Raw genomic sequence first — 14,870 nt, 5'->3', positions numbered from 1 at the left:
CACAGTACTTCTTCGGTCCGAGATAGATATGATGCAAAATACATCTTGTTCTATTATTGATCAGATATTTCTATATGAAAAATATGAATCGAAGATTGAAGAGGAAGGGACCGTCGACCCGCAACAGATAAAAGAGGATTGGGCCTTTCCTGTCTCCCTCCGAGAGGGCTTGAGCCATTAGTGAGATACCACTCTATAAAAGCTAGAATTCTAACCTTGTGTGAGGACCTACAGGCCAAGGGATAGTCTTAGGTAGATAGTTTCTATGGGAAAATATGTTTGCAAGGTGTTGGTGAACTGATACGCCGTGGCCGAGGAGTCAGCACGACTTGATCCACGGGTCGATGTCCGGAGTTCTTAGTCGGACGAAAGAAGTGTTGGAGCCGGCCGGATTGAGGGTCGAGCTGTCGACGTCGTCTTCTGGAAAGGCGTCTCTCGGTTAGGACGACCGTGCCTCCGAGGGTGGTCGAGCTCCTGCACAAAGGCCCTCGTTCGGGGGTTCCCGACTTTGGCCCCTCGTAGACTAAGTTAGTGGTTGCTTTTTTTTCTTTTTTCTCCATCCCCTAGCCAAATGCCGGTCAAGGGCTTTTATACTGTTGCACGGGGATCGGTTGTACGCGGATTTGCCATGGTGGCCGATCCTCGCACGACGAGACGGTACTGCTGTTTGGCCTCTGCCTAGTATGCACGGAACGACGCCGTCCTGAGCTTTTCGGGATGGGACTTGTCGAGGGGGTGCCTCCTTGTACGGGTCTCGGATGCGATGTTGATTTGGCAAGGGTGTGATGCGATGCGGACCGTGACGTAGCTAGAATCTAAAATATGCCTTATCACTTCTCCCCCCCCCCCCCACCGAGGAGTGCCTCAGGTTTCTTGCAAAAGGGGGAGGGGCACGCCTGGTTTGTAGTACAGCTTGTGGATCGATTGCTCGTGACGGGTGGTCAGACTAATCTACCACGGGGCAGCTCGGTGGACCGTGGTTTGTGTCTCGGGCAAGGCGGGACCCGCCGGACGAGCTTCCGAACTTGGGCGTGGGTGGAGCTAGAGTCGACGGACCGAGCTGTGCGACTCGGGCTCAGGTTGGACTAGCGAGTCGTGGGACGATGAATCGAGCTGTGCGACTTGGTCAGAGACTAAACATGTTGGCCGAGCAACTAGACTCGGGCTCAGGTTGGACTGGCAAGTCGCTGGTCGGTGGACCGAGCTATGTGACTTAGGCAGAGACTGAACCTATTGGTCGAGCAATGGACTCGGGCTCAGGTCGGACTAGTGAGTCGCTGGTTGGCGGACCGAGCTGTGCGACTTGGGTAGAGACTGATTCTTCGTTTGACGTACCGACGTGTTTGAGGATAGAACTTTTTGATATTTGCAGCGTTCCATGTTCTTGGTAGAGGTTTTCCCTCCATGGTTTCGAGGCGGTAAGTTCCTTCTCAGACCATGTCATAGACCCGGTAAGGACCTTCCCAATTCGATGCAAGCTTTTCTCTTGCTTGGGTTGGGTTGCTTACTTCGTTCTTTTGAAGGACAAGGTCTCTGGCCTTGATCGGTCATGGGCGGACTCTGCGGTTGTAAAGTTGGGCTATGGCCTTTTTGTACGCCAGGGTGCGTAGGTGCACCTCGGTCCTTTTCTCTTCGAGTAAGTCGAGCCCAGCCCTGAGGCCTTCCTTGGAGTTGTCTTCTTCGAAGGTGTCAGTGCGCCAAGTTAGGAATACCATTTCGAACGAGAGGACCGCCTCGGTTCTGAATGCCAGGCTGAATGGGGATTCCCCCGAAGCAGCTTTGGGGGTCGTTCGCAATGCCCATAGGACACTAGGGAGTTCATCTACCCAGGCTCCATATGCTCCGGTCACCCTCCTTTTGAGGCCTTACAGAATTGTTCGGTTCATGACTTTGGCCTGACCATTGGTCTGGGGGTGTGCGACCGAGCTGAACTTCAACTGTATCCCATAGAACTGACAGTAGGCTTTGAACTTGGCATTGTTAAACTGGGCTCCGTTGTCGGTGATGATGGCCTTCAGGATCCCTAACCGAGAGATGATGTTCCTCCATGTGAAGCCTTAGACTTGTTTTTCCATGATGGATGTCAGGGGTTCAGCCTCGACCCACTTCGTGAAGTAATCGACCCCGACAATGAGGAAGCATTGTTGCCCTAAAGTTGGGGGGAAGGGCCTGAGGAGGTCAAGACCCTATTGGGCAAAGGGCCAGGTTGCGCCCATCGGTGTAAGGGGGACCGCGGGCTAGTGTTATAGCCGGGCGTGCCTTTGACATTATTGGCAGTGTCGCACGTACGATAGGGCGTCTTGGCGCATGGTCGGCCAATAGTATCCCTTTATGAGGATATTGAAGGCTAATGTTCGGCCGCCAATGTGCTCCCCATAGATTCCCTCGTGGAGCTCGGCGAGGACCGTCTCGGCCTCAGGTGGTGCGAGGCAGCGTAGGAGGGGTTGAGAGAAAGCTCTTCGGTACAAATTTCCACCAATCTCATAGTACCAGGCTTGGGTACGTCTTAGTTATCGTGCGATCGTTGGGTCGTCGGGTTGTGTCCCATCCCACTTGAAGCGGAGGATTTCCTCCATCCAGTTTAGCGAGACCTCGGTCTCGGCGACATCGCAAGTCGGCACTATCGGGGTCGTGATGGATTCGGCTGCTGGGGCTCCTCCTGGGTTGCGAGCGGAGGCCAGCCTAGCCAAAGCATCAGCTTACACATTCTACGCACGGGGTCTCCTTGTAATCGAGAGGCGGTAGAAGCGACGGGCGAGCCGTCTTACTTATGCTAGGTATAGCGCCATGGTTGGGTCTCGGGTTTCGTAGCTCTCGTTGACATGTCCCGTCACTAGTTGAGAGTTGCTGAAGGCCTCAAGGTCGCCCACATGCATTTCCAGGGTGAGGCGTAGTTCGTGGAGCAGTGCCTCATATTCGGCTTCATTGTTGGTGGCCCTGAATCATAGCCGAAGTGCCCGTTCATGAGTTTCTCTAGTCGGGCTCCTGAGGATGAGCCCAACCCCTGCTACCTCGGCGGTTGTTGACCCGTCATATAGGGTCCATGTGTACTTGTTATGTCCCTGCTCAATAGCATGATCTTCGGGGGTTAGTTCGGAGATGAAGTTGGCTAATACTTGGGCTTTTATGGCCGTCCTGGGGGCGTATTGGATGTCGAACTCGTCGGGCTCGACTGACCACCATAGCATTTGACCTGATGCATCAAACTTCGAGAGGATTTGTCGTAGGGGTTGGTCGATTATCACCTTGATTCTGTGGGCTTGGAAGTACGATCACAGCTTTCGGGCTGTCTTTATTAGTGCAAGGACCAGCTTCTCGATCGGGAGGTACCACACCTCAGGTTTGACAAGAACATGACTGACATAATAGATGGGTTGTTGTGCCGATGGCGCCTCTTGGGTTAACACTGAGCTGACCACTTGTGTTGAGGCCGCCAGGTAAAGAACAAGGACCTCGGCCAACTCGGGTGATGCGAGTCGGGGCAATTGGGCAAGGTACGCCTTCAGGTTTTTGAAAGCTACCTCGCATTCCGAGGTCCACGTGAAGCTGTCGGTCTGCCGGAGAACTCAGAAGAAGGGGAGGCACTTGTCTCCTGAGTGCGACACAAACCTACTGAGCGTTGCTAGTTTTCCGACGAGGCACTGCACTTCCTTGATTGAGTGGGGAGGCTGCATCTCTATTATGGCTCGAACCTTTTCTGGGTTGGCATCTATTTCTCTTTGGTGGATGAAGAACCTAAGGAACTTCCCCAAACGAACCCTGAAGACACACTTCGAAGGGTTTAGGGGCATGTCGAACCACCTGAGGGTCTAGAAGGTCTCTGCTAGATCGGCCAAATGTGTGCTTGCCGACTTAATCTTCACAATCATGTCGTCAATGTATACCTCCATGTTCCTCCTGAGTTGTTGCTTGAACAGCTCATTGACCATTCTTTGGTATGTTGTCCTAGCGTTTTTAAGGCCGAAAGGCATTACTTTGTAATGATACACCACCCTGTCGGTGATGAAGGCGGTGTGCTCTTGGTCTTGTGGTACCATCCAGATCTGGTTATAGCCCGAGAATGCATCCATGAACATGAGAAGTTTGTAACCTATTGTGGCATCTACCGGCTGATCTATTCTCGAGAGTGGATAGCAGTCTTTGGGACATGCTTGGTTGAGATCGGTGTAGTCAACACACATCCTCGAGCTTCCATTGTGTTTCTTAACAAGGACTACATTTGACAACCACCAGGGGTATTTCACTTTGGTTATGAATCCAGCCTCTCTAAGGCGGTCTACCTTGTTGCTGATTGACTTTTTCCAGTCGGGGATAAACTTTCTCGGTTTCTACTTCACAGGTCGTGCGCAGGGTGGACGTTGAGGTGGTGCTGGGCCACCTTCGGATTGATTCCAGGCAATCTTTTGAGGACCATGTGAACACATCAGTGTTTCTCTTCAGGAAATCGATGAGCTAGAGCCGGTTTGCTTTAGGAAGTGTTGTTCCTACTTTCACGGTCATGTCGGGTCGGTCCCTCTTCAAGGATACTTCGGCGAGTTGTTAAGGTGGTTCCAAGTGTGTCGGTATCTTGGCTTCCTCACGTGGATCTGGGGCTTGTTGGGGCCGTGACTTCTCTAGAAGAGTGACCGCTGTCAGATAGCACCGCCTTCGGGATACCTCGACTCCTGCCAAGGTCGGAAACTTGATAGCTCGGTGGTAGGTGGAGACCACCGCTTTCAGTTTATTGAGTGTTAGGCAGTCGAGGATGGCGTTGTAGGCCGAGGGAAGGTCGACTACCATGAAGGAGGTCATCGTCGTCTTGGCCCTCTGTTCTTCCCCGATGGTAACGGGGAGGATGGTGGTCCCGAGCGGGGAGATGGAATACCCTGTGAATCCAGTGAGCATCGATGCCATCGGGGTGAGGTCCTCATTAGTGAGGCCAAGCTTCCTGAAGGTGTCGAGGTACAGCACGTCGGCGGAGCTCCCGGTGTTGACCATCACTCTCTTCACCCAAGCATTAGCGATCCGAATGGAGATCACCAAAGCGTCATCGTGGTGGGAGCGTTCGACCTCTTCGGTTCCGAAGGTGATTTCAGGTTTGAATTCGGGTCTGGGATGCTTCTCCACCGTGCTGCGGGCATAGGCCTTTCTTGCCGTCGTGCTACTGCCGCCTGCAACCAGTCCACCGATGATGACGTCAATTTGCTTCTCGACGGGACCCCTAGGGCGCAACGATGCTTCTCTTGGTTCCTTGAGGTAGTGCCCGAGGTGACCTCTTCGGATCAACTCTTCAATTTGATTTCGGAGGTCGTGGCAGTCTTCCGTATCATGGTCGTAATCCCGATGGAACCTGCAATATTTAAATCGGTCCTTGTGAGTAGCTTTCAAGGGGTTTGGTTGTCGCAAGAGCCCTTTCTCCCTGATCTGGAGAAAAATCTCGGTACGAGAAGTGTTTAAAGGTAGGGGCTACGACCTTGGGAGTAGCTGCTCGGGCCGGTCGGACCTCCCGCGGGGTTGCACTGCTAGTGGTCCCGAAGCTGCTCCTCAGGCCTGTTCCACCCTTGGCTTCTTGCTATCCTCGCACCTTCTTGATATTAGGGCTTTGGCGGCATTGTACTAGTTGACGCGCTATAGAATCTCGGGGATGGTCGCAGGTGGCTTCTCGATTAGTGACTAGAAGAACCTCGAGGGTCTTAGACCCATCAAAAATGCTTGCATGATCAGAGAGGGATGAGCGTCTGAGAACCCCCGGATTTCAGTGGCAAAGTGCGTCAAGAATTGGGAAAGTGATTCGTCCTCGCGTTGGGATAACGCGAGTAATATGGCCATGGCACGCCTAGGTCGCACGCTAGCCAGGAAATTTTGTTCAAACTCCCTTGCGAGCTAATCAAAAGAAGAGACCGAAGATGGCTGTAATCAGCTGAACCATACCCATGCTGGTCCTCTGAAGGTAGTCGGGAATGCCCGACACATCAAGGTGTCGGAGGTGCCATAAAGGGCCATTTGAGCCCGAAATGCGACGACATGTTCCGTGGGGTTGGAACCGCTGTCGTATGTCTCTAATGTCGGGAGTCTGAAGTTGAGTGGCACAGGCTTGTCTTGGATTTCCTGAGCAAATGGGGATCCACCCGAGCTGCTTTCGCCTGTCTTGCCGTGCGACTTCTGGAATTCATGCTGGAACTCGTCTAGTCGATGGTTGACCATGGATAACTGGACCCTGAATGAGTCGTTCACCGAGTTTGATGATAAGGTGTCAGGCTCGGGGAGTGATGGGGTAGCTCGGTGAGGTTCGAGCGCGCTCTGCTCGGGAAGGTTTCTTGGGGTTGCAATCTGCTCTCAGGCTTCTCCTATCCCGACTCATTCCTTGTTTGGCCTTTGTGGTGTCGGGTCAGTCGGGGGAGCTGCTAACTACACGATCTGCGAGATGAGCGGGACAATCGTTTGCATCATTCCCACCAAGGTTTGCACTTGCTTGGCCAGGCCGAGAAAGGCCTCGGGTGAAACAACCGAGGGTCCCGTAGAATATCCGGGGGGAGAGAGTCCTGGATCATTGAACAGACGCTAGTAGCGATCCGACGTCGGAGCCGGGATGCCTCTGTCCCTGAGGATGGGGAGGAGCTGATCACTGAGTCCGAAAGGGGGGTGATCAACTAGTAGTTCTCCCTTGGGGTGAGCTCCTACGGGACGCTCCTGTGACATCGGCCCTCCTTCTAGCGCCAAAAATATTGGTGAACTGATACGCCGTGGCCGAGGAGTCAGCACAGCTTGGTCCACGGGTCGATGTCCGGAGTTCTCAGTCGGACGAAAGAAGTGTTGGAGTCGGCCGGATCGAGAGTCGGGCTGTCGACGTCATCTTCTGGGAAGGCGTCTCTCGGTTGGGACGACCGTGCCTCCGAGGGTGGCCGAGCTCCTGCACAAAGGCCCTCGTCGAGGGGTTCCCGACTTTGCCCTCTCGTAGATTAAGTTAGTGGTCACTTTTTTTCCTCTTTTTCTCCGTCCCTTGGCCAGATGCCGGTCATGGGCTTTTATATTGTTATGCGGGGATCCGTCATACGCGGATTTGGCGTGGCGGTCGATCCTCACGCAATGAGATGGTACTGTTGTTCGGCCATTGCCCGGTATGCACGGAACGACACCATACGGTGCTGTCCCGAGCTTTCTGAGACTGGAACTTAAATATGCCTTATCACAAGGCATATACTTTTCTCTTCAACATTACGGCATCTCTTTTGGGATGACGATTGAGTTTCCCCATCTTTTGCTGAGATTGTGTGAAGCTTGCTTGATGACTTTCTTGCTACTTAAATGTTTCTCTTTTATTTTTGATGCCTTTACCTGCTACTTAAATGTTTTCTAAGCTCAATACTTCTTTTAATTTTTGATGACTTTGCTTGCGGCTTAAAATGTTTTCCTCGTCTTGATGTTTCTATCGTTAACTTGGTTGGAATTTATTGCAATCCATGGTTAGATTTTAGCTTTTATAGAACAAAAGCCATAATAGATTCGTTAACAGTTATATACAGTTAAAAATAATAAATTGTTGCATTTTTTGGATATTGAGTTAGGCTGTGTTTCACAGATTTCAAACAGAAATCCCACACTGAACACAGAGAAACAGAGGAAGAATAAAGCAGCAGTGAGTAGAACCTGCTAAATGATGACATTCTAAAATAGTAATCTCAGCTTCAAGAAACAAATTATCTTCTGCAACTACAACCCACTGATCCAGATTCTTCTGGCGAAATGAGCGAACAAGAACTGCAATAGATTGGATCAATGATGCAATCCAGAGGGAACTTTGATCGCTTGGGATGATCCATCCATTGGTGTTTTGAGGCGATCACACCGAGTGAACGGTTATCACCCACCTCTTTGAAGTCCCAAAGTGGCGAGCAGATGAGTAGACTCAAGAGCCAAAGCTGCAGTACCCCATGAACTCCTCTGCAGGGACAGGAGTGCCATGCTTGGACATGATAAGTGCGTGTACTACTTGCAATCCATTTCTAATCCTCCGAGATTTGGCAAGCAGTAACATTAGCAGTTCTGAACAAATCTGAGCCACTTGAACCCCTTGACGGAGGCATTTATAGCTTATTGAAAGATAAGAAAAGGCGGATCTGATCATCCAGGCTTAATAATTGCGAGATGTACCAAAAAGTGGGAAGGCTCACAGATGATAAGAATCAAAATCTTCTGATCTCGTTGTCTAGCCAAGTACAGAAGGCTTGATTGCCTCCACATGCCCCCAAGAAATTGCATCTTTACGGGAACCACATGAACACAAAAGCTGGCACCTCATAGTTAAATGTCTGACAACAATATCAGGTGAGATTGTAAGTTTGAATTCAACAAAGTGTACAGTGTGACATGCTTGCCATGACTTATTTTATGTTTTGCTCCTTAGCCATGATGTAATATTGAAAGGGCTGTAGAATAACTGAGAGGAATCTAAAACATGCAGTGGGTAAACAATGTCAGCGAAGGAACACGCAGTCAACCAGTTTTGTCAAGGATAAAGTTTGTGTTGCGGTACAAGAAGCCATGTCAAGCAGCCCACATGCTCAACAGCCCACATGCACAGTACAAAAAGCCATGTCAAGCAGCCCACATGCACAGCAGCAGCCACACCCCTCTGAACTCTTTACAACCTGCCACCAGCAACTAATACCATAAAATAAAAAATAAAAGAAAACCATGTACTAGATAAATCTGCCCTCTCACCCTGTGGATATCCACTTGTTTTTCTGAGGTCTCATACACAAATTTGCCATGATCTACTACAGATCATTGCTGATGTCCTCTCTCACAAAACCATAAATATGATCCATTAACATGAGTCCCACAACCAGGTTTTTGAGAAATGCATCAACATCCAGGTACATTTCTTTGGGTAAGTCAACCCAGCTCCAAATAACTCTAAGGAGGAGTAAAATGACAAAGGAACAAATACATAGAAGAGGCTACTATCACAGGCCCTGTTTCTCTTAAGAAACCTACCCTCCACCTCTCCAGCTTTATATGGGAGAGTAGCACAAAGTTAAAAAAAAAAAAAACAAAACAAAACAAAACAAAACCTCTGAGGAAGAGGACCAATTTTCACAGCTGCCTAGAGTTAGAGGAAGATATTGAGCAGAATGGTTATAAGGGTAAAGTGATTCTTTGATTATGATTTCTAAGGACAATTAGAGTTTCTACCAGGCCCTCCATAATAAAAGTATTGCCCCCATTCACCATTGTTTCCATTTTGCACATCATAGCAGTTTGACTGCTCTGTGAAGGCTCCAATCCCCTTAGGTGCCCTTAGATTATTAGACCCATCAACTATCTGAATGTTCCTGAAGTAGCTTGCCTTGCTAAACCCTTCTTCAGGGAAATGGCCACTGCCCATCTCAGTGGATGTATGCTCACCGTCAGGTTCTGAGTTCACAACCTCCCCTCCCCACTCTATCATGGAGGCACTGTCTGCCAAATAAGAGAAGAGGAAAGAAGGCCAGTAACCCAACACATAGCCGTTCCCAAATTGCATCCACCAGTTCCCCTCCTTTGGGTCCTGCTCAGTTAATTTGAACCATTTTATTACCATTAGTCAGAGGCAAAAAGTCATAAACAAGAAGAGCTGCAGAATTCTATATACTGCAAGTATGCTTCAAAAAAAAAAGAACAGATGGGATAGATTCTCTGATATTTGGCTGTTTGTTGTTTTTAATAACAATTGCATGTGAGCTTTGCTTGTACCTTCCAAACGAGGATATTTATATCATATTGTGAACCATCATAGTTAGAGATTGGGTAGATGCTGGCACCCATTGCAATCGCATTGTTGATCTGAATGAACCCAGAACACAGTAGGTTGTAGCAGCCAGTTGCTTGATATGCATCACTCTGAAATTTCATGTAAAATAAGTATTACAAGACAACCAGTTATAGAAGAATTAGTAACAAAATGATTGCACTATCTCATCTAAGAAGTTGAACTATCTGATAAGATGAACAATGTCTGAATCATGTCATCTCTTTCACATTGTAGAGCAAAACAATAATAACTTTTTATGCGGTAACAACAAAACCTAGAAACAAAGATACGATGGTCCTTTTTCTATATATATATATATATATATATATATATATATATATGATAAGGAAAAGAAGAAGGAATGTTAAACTCACAGTCCAATAAGTGAACAGCCTCGTGTTGTTGTCCCCGTAGAGATCCGGGCTGACCTGATTATATGCAAGCAGGATTTAATGCATGTATAGGAGCTTCCATATTTCAAGACAGTTGAAATTTTAGCAAGTTAACTTGAAGTACGACATAACCTGCCAACCAGCTTCAATGCTGTTAAGATCCTCCCCAAAAGATCCCCCGAGAATCCAAAGCTGAGACAGGCTGAACTCATTAGGTTGCTGTGTCCTTGGCTGCCAGACATTTATGGTTGCCTTTGCTCCATAATATTTATCTCCCTCTACATAAGCAATTGCATGCTACTCAAAGAGACCAAAAAGAAAAAAGACCATGAGAAAGCCAAAAACCCAAAGAAAGCAAAAAAGAAGAATATAAAGTTTTGCTCCTAAGTATTATTTCTGTGTTCCTTTTCTGCACCATACCTGATGCCCACTCTCATTGAGAAGGTCAGGGTCAACAGACAAGGGGTTTGGGGTGCTCCTGTGCTTCTTCCTCCCATATCTTTTGACAGAGCTGGCCCTTAACACATCATCCCTGCTAGTCCTCCTAATGGGAATGGTGTCCTCAGGACACCTCCCATTTTGATGCCATAGCTGAGCTATGGAGGGGGATTTCCTCTGTGATGTCACCTTGTTCTCATCAAACAAGCCTTCTGGATGGAAAGTTGGCCTCATCTAAAAAAAAAATTAGCATAAAAGGGATTAGTAAAGCAGAGAGACCACCAAAGTTTGTGCAAAGGTGGAGCTTCTGAAAAGAAGAGGAAAGTGAGGAGTGGACGAAAGAGAGAAACCTGGATTGTGTGGTTTTTGAGGAAAGGGTGATCAAAGGCTGGTTGGTGAGAGACATGCACACAGTCTATAATATCTCCATCAGGACTCTGCTTATTCATGTGATGTTTTTTCCAAACATAAGAAGATAAAGAAATTAGTGCACCATCCTTGAACCATTGGAGCTAAATAAACAATGCCAAGAGAATTACACAATCAAAATAAGACCTTTGGACCGGAGATTCTTGAAGCGAGAAATCATTTTGACAAGAAATAATCCTCTTTTTGAGGTAGAAAATACAGCACAAGATAGAGAAATCACAATGCTCGATTTCTGAGAACAATGAAAGACACAAGGAAAAAAAAATCCCTTTTCTAGCTGTTGGATAACCGGAAAAACCTCACCTCCGCCGAGTTCACCAACATGCATAGTAAAAAAAGGCGAACGGAAGAAAGGGTGATAAAGGAAAATTGTTACCTAATAACCGTATGCATTATGAGAAACAGGACGAACGCATTTATTGACATGTTTTCCAGGAAAACGAACCAAAATTTCCATGAGAAAGGGGCAAGAAAATGATTGGACTCATCGATACCATATCTAAAACCACAGGGGGGAGAGGAAGGGGAAGATACCGTAATGCTCTTGACGGGCGTCTTGTTGAGCCGCTTCAGGTGTCGCCGCACCGCCAGACGCTGCCTCGCCTCCCCGCCGCCGCTCCTCCCACCCGCGGCAGCGCACGATAAGCAGGCCACCAGCGACAGCACCGCCACCAAGCCACGGCCCAAGCCAATATGCCCCGCCATGGCTCCCACCTCTCTCTCCCCCTCCTTCTCTCTCTCTCTTCCCTCGTCCGCTCCTCTCAACTGACGCACCAATGGTCTTCCTCCTGGGAACGCGAAAAGAACCCCCGCGCCCACACCTCTCTCTCTCTCTCTCTCTCTCTCCCCCCGGATGTATTCGTTGGAAGGGCAAATTGGGAAGGATGTGATGTCTGGGTCAAACTAAAGTCACCAAAGTGCGCTGTCGTTTCGTCTGCCATTCTTTAAATATACTCTGATTCATACCCGTTGGGAAATGGCTTCCTTTTGATTGGATAAATTCATGGCCGGCAAGTGGGTCCCTCGTCCTTGCGGTTGTTTCATGTCTCAACCGAGTGTGCGTGGGCAGAAAGCGACCACTCTTTTCTGTTCCCGCGGCGTGACCTGCTCTCCTGCGCCGCGGTTTTCCCAAACTGCCCTTCTCGGTGCCCACCTCGCAGGGTCCTGCCGAGCCACGTGATGCTGCACGTGCTTTGCGCATTGGATTCGATATCCCCCACCATCGCTGCTTACTGTTCCCACCACCTAATGTTGCCTTTTCACGTGTGAGGCGGACAAAAAGGTGCACGTGCGTCGTCACCGGGCGGTGATGGGATCTCCAGCACGTGAATGTTGCGCTTCTTCCTGATTGGTGATTGATTAAAAGGGACGGTGGTGATGAGTTTATAGACCTTTTGACCATTATATTCCCACAAGCCTTTCTCGTGAGAAAATCTGTTGACATCCAAACTTTCCGATCAGTGGAAGCTGAAAAACTCTCAATCCTTTACAAGTAAAATATGTCCTAAGAACGATGAGATGTGTAGCCTTTATGGTTGAAGTGAGACATCTTCTTGATATCCTAAGTTTGAAATGTATTCGGATAGAAAAAATAGACACCCCTAATCGGGTTCAAAATTGGATCCATCTAGTCTACGAGGAAGAGGTGGTCTCCCACATATCACGCTTCTAAAATTATGGCAGTAGGTTCACGAGAACTATAGCGGATGTAGAAACCAATTCAAACACTAGTCCGAATCACTGCCATTGCGATCACGCCTTCCATTTCATTAGATTATGATTTTATGTATTGACTTATAGCTACGATTCAAGCTCGAGTAGCGAGCTTTTCGTAGGGCTAGAAGCATATTAAGTGACCGCAAATAATTCTTATACGAGCATCCAAGATATAATTGGGATATCAATTTTTATATGAGCTACATAAATGTGTTTCTAAAACACTAAAATAAAAATACAAAGAACTAATAAAATATTATTAATACGAAAATTATGTATTTTTTATTATTATTTTTAAAATTTTCGATAATGATTTCTCTTAGTATTTTGGCACTTCTTGACTCATAACTAAAATAGAGATTGAATCCAATGATAAAAAACTCATATATATATATACATATATATACATATATATACATACATACATACATATATATATATATATGTATATATATATATGTATATATATATATATATGTATACATATATATATATATATATATACATATATACATATATATATATATACCTATATATATATATATACATATATACATATATATATATATATATATATATATATACATATATATATATATACATACATACATATATATATATACATACATACATATATATATATATACATACATACATATATATATATATACATATATATATACATATATATATATATACATATATATATATATACATACATACATACATACACACACACATATATATATATATATATATATGTATGTATATATATATATATACATACATATATATATATATACACACACGTTCTACCATCAAGATTGCTTTTATCCATTACCACCGATCTTGTAAAGTTCAATGATTAATTCAAGTTTAAAATGTTCACAATGAATCAAGAAATTTAATTATAATGAATGAAAAAAATTTAATATAAGAACAGTTACATAATAAATAAAGAAATTTAATGAGAATAGTTACGTTCTCTCGCTCCATACGTTTAATTTAATGACTCAAACTAATTTTATTAAATAATTTTTAAAAAAATAAATATATGAATCATAGTGATAAGTATTATCAACCATGTATTATAGCATACTTAGCTTCTCAAATATTAATTTTAATATGGTAATATTACTTAATGAACAAACCTTATATTTATTCTTGATCTAATATAAATATATTTTCTTAAATAATGCACATGAATATGAGAAAACATCATAATATATAAGAGTTTTAATAATAAATACAATTACAAAGTGGAACCAATTCTCATTTTATTTATGTGATTCTTGAATTTCGTGGCATGCCCTTACTCAAAGGATCAGTAATTATTAATTCAATGTTAATATGCTAAATGACTACTTTCTTTTTTTTTACACGTTCTCACATGGCTAAATGCTTAATGTCGATGTGTTTAATTTAACTTTCACTTTTATTGTTCTTAGATATAAAGACAGTAGCTAAATTATTATAGAAAATTCTCAATGGCTTGGAAATAGAATCCATGACTCTAAGCTTAGAAGTAAAACTCTTAAGCGATACACAATGTGAAGTAGTCTTAAAACAAGAGAAGAACTCGGCTTTCATAGTAGAAGTAGCAGTCAATATCTACTTGACACTCCTCCAAGAAATAGCTCTACCATCCATCATGAAAATATATCCTGATGTTGATTTACGAGAATCGATATAGCTAGCAAAGTTTAAATCTGAGTAACTAATTATATCTAGATTGTCTATATGTCTATATATAAGTATATAATATTTAGTCCCTTGAAGATACCTCATCACTTTCTTTGCAGCTCTCCGATGGTCCATACCTAGATTACTCTAATATTGCTTTTACATCTCCATAGCTAATACAATATCAGGTTTAATACAAGTCTAAGCATACATAAGGCTTCCTACGACAGAAGCATATATGATATTTTTCATTGATTCCTTCTTAAAGTCGTTCTTCAAGCATTGGTTCAAATTGAACCTATCATCGTTCACAATGGAAGCAACACTCGGTGAATAATCTCTAATTTGAAATCTCTCTAAAAACTTATTGATATAGGTTTCTTGTGACAGACCTAAAGTGTCTCGAGGTCTATCTTTATGGATTTTAATGTCAATGATAT

The 14,870-nt window shown here is 45.2% G+C and overlaps 1 protein-coding gene across 1 annotated transcript; it reads right to left on the bottom strand.

The window, feature by feature from the left end:
• Window positions 1-8,619: 8,619 nt before the first annotated feature.
• LOC135651224 (protein neprosin-like) lies at window positions 8,620-11,842 on the bottom strand. The gene is made up of 7 exons (XM_065171152.1): window positions 11,566-11,842; window positions 10,953-11,039; window positions 10,585-10,836; window positions 10,297-10,461; window positions 10,147-10,200; window positions 9,715-9,861; window positions 8,620-9,529 (listed from the first exon to the last, which is right to left on the bottom strand). Exons 1-7 carry the CDS (start codon window positions 11,734-11,736, stop codon window positions 9,152-9,154), a joined length of 1,254 nt encoding a protein of 417 aa, XP_065027224.1. The 5' UTR covers window positions 11,737-11,842; the 3' UTR covers window positions 8,620-9,151.
• Window positions 11,843-14,870: the final 3,028 nt, after the last annotated feature.

Source organism: Musa acuminata, chromosome BXJ1-4 (assembly GCF_036884655.1).
Source record: "Musa acuminata AAA Group cultivar baxijiao chromosome BXJ1-4, Cavendish_Baxijiao_AAA, whole genome shotgun sequence".
Classification (NCBI taxonomy): Eukaryota; Viridiplantae; Streptophyta; class Magnoliopsida; order Zingiberales; family Musaceae; genus Musa; species Musa acuminata.
The sequence above is the reverse complement of the archived record's forward strand: the minus strand, read 5'-3'. Positions and strand labels throughout refer to the sequence as shown.

Excerpts from the sequence above, each read along its gene's own strand:
- LOC135651224 (XM_065171152.1), bottom strand. The coding sequence starts at position 11,736 with ATGGCGGGGCATATTGGCTTGGGCCGTGGCTTGGTGGCGGTGCTGTCG. Across the intron at positions 10,462-10,584 it reads TCAATGAGAGTGGGCATCAG|CATGCAATTGCTTATGTAGA; the intron begins GTATGGTGCAGA and ends CTCTTTGAGTAG. Across the intron at positions 10,201-10,296 it reads GCATTGAAGCTGGTTGGCAG|GTCAGCCCGGATCTCTACGG; the intron begins GTTATGTCGTAC and ends GCATATAATCAG.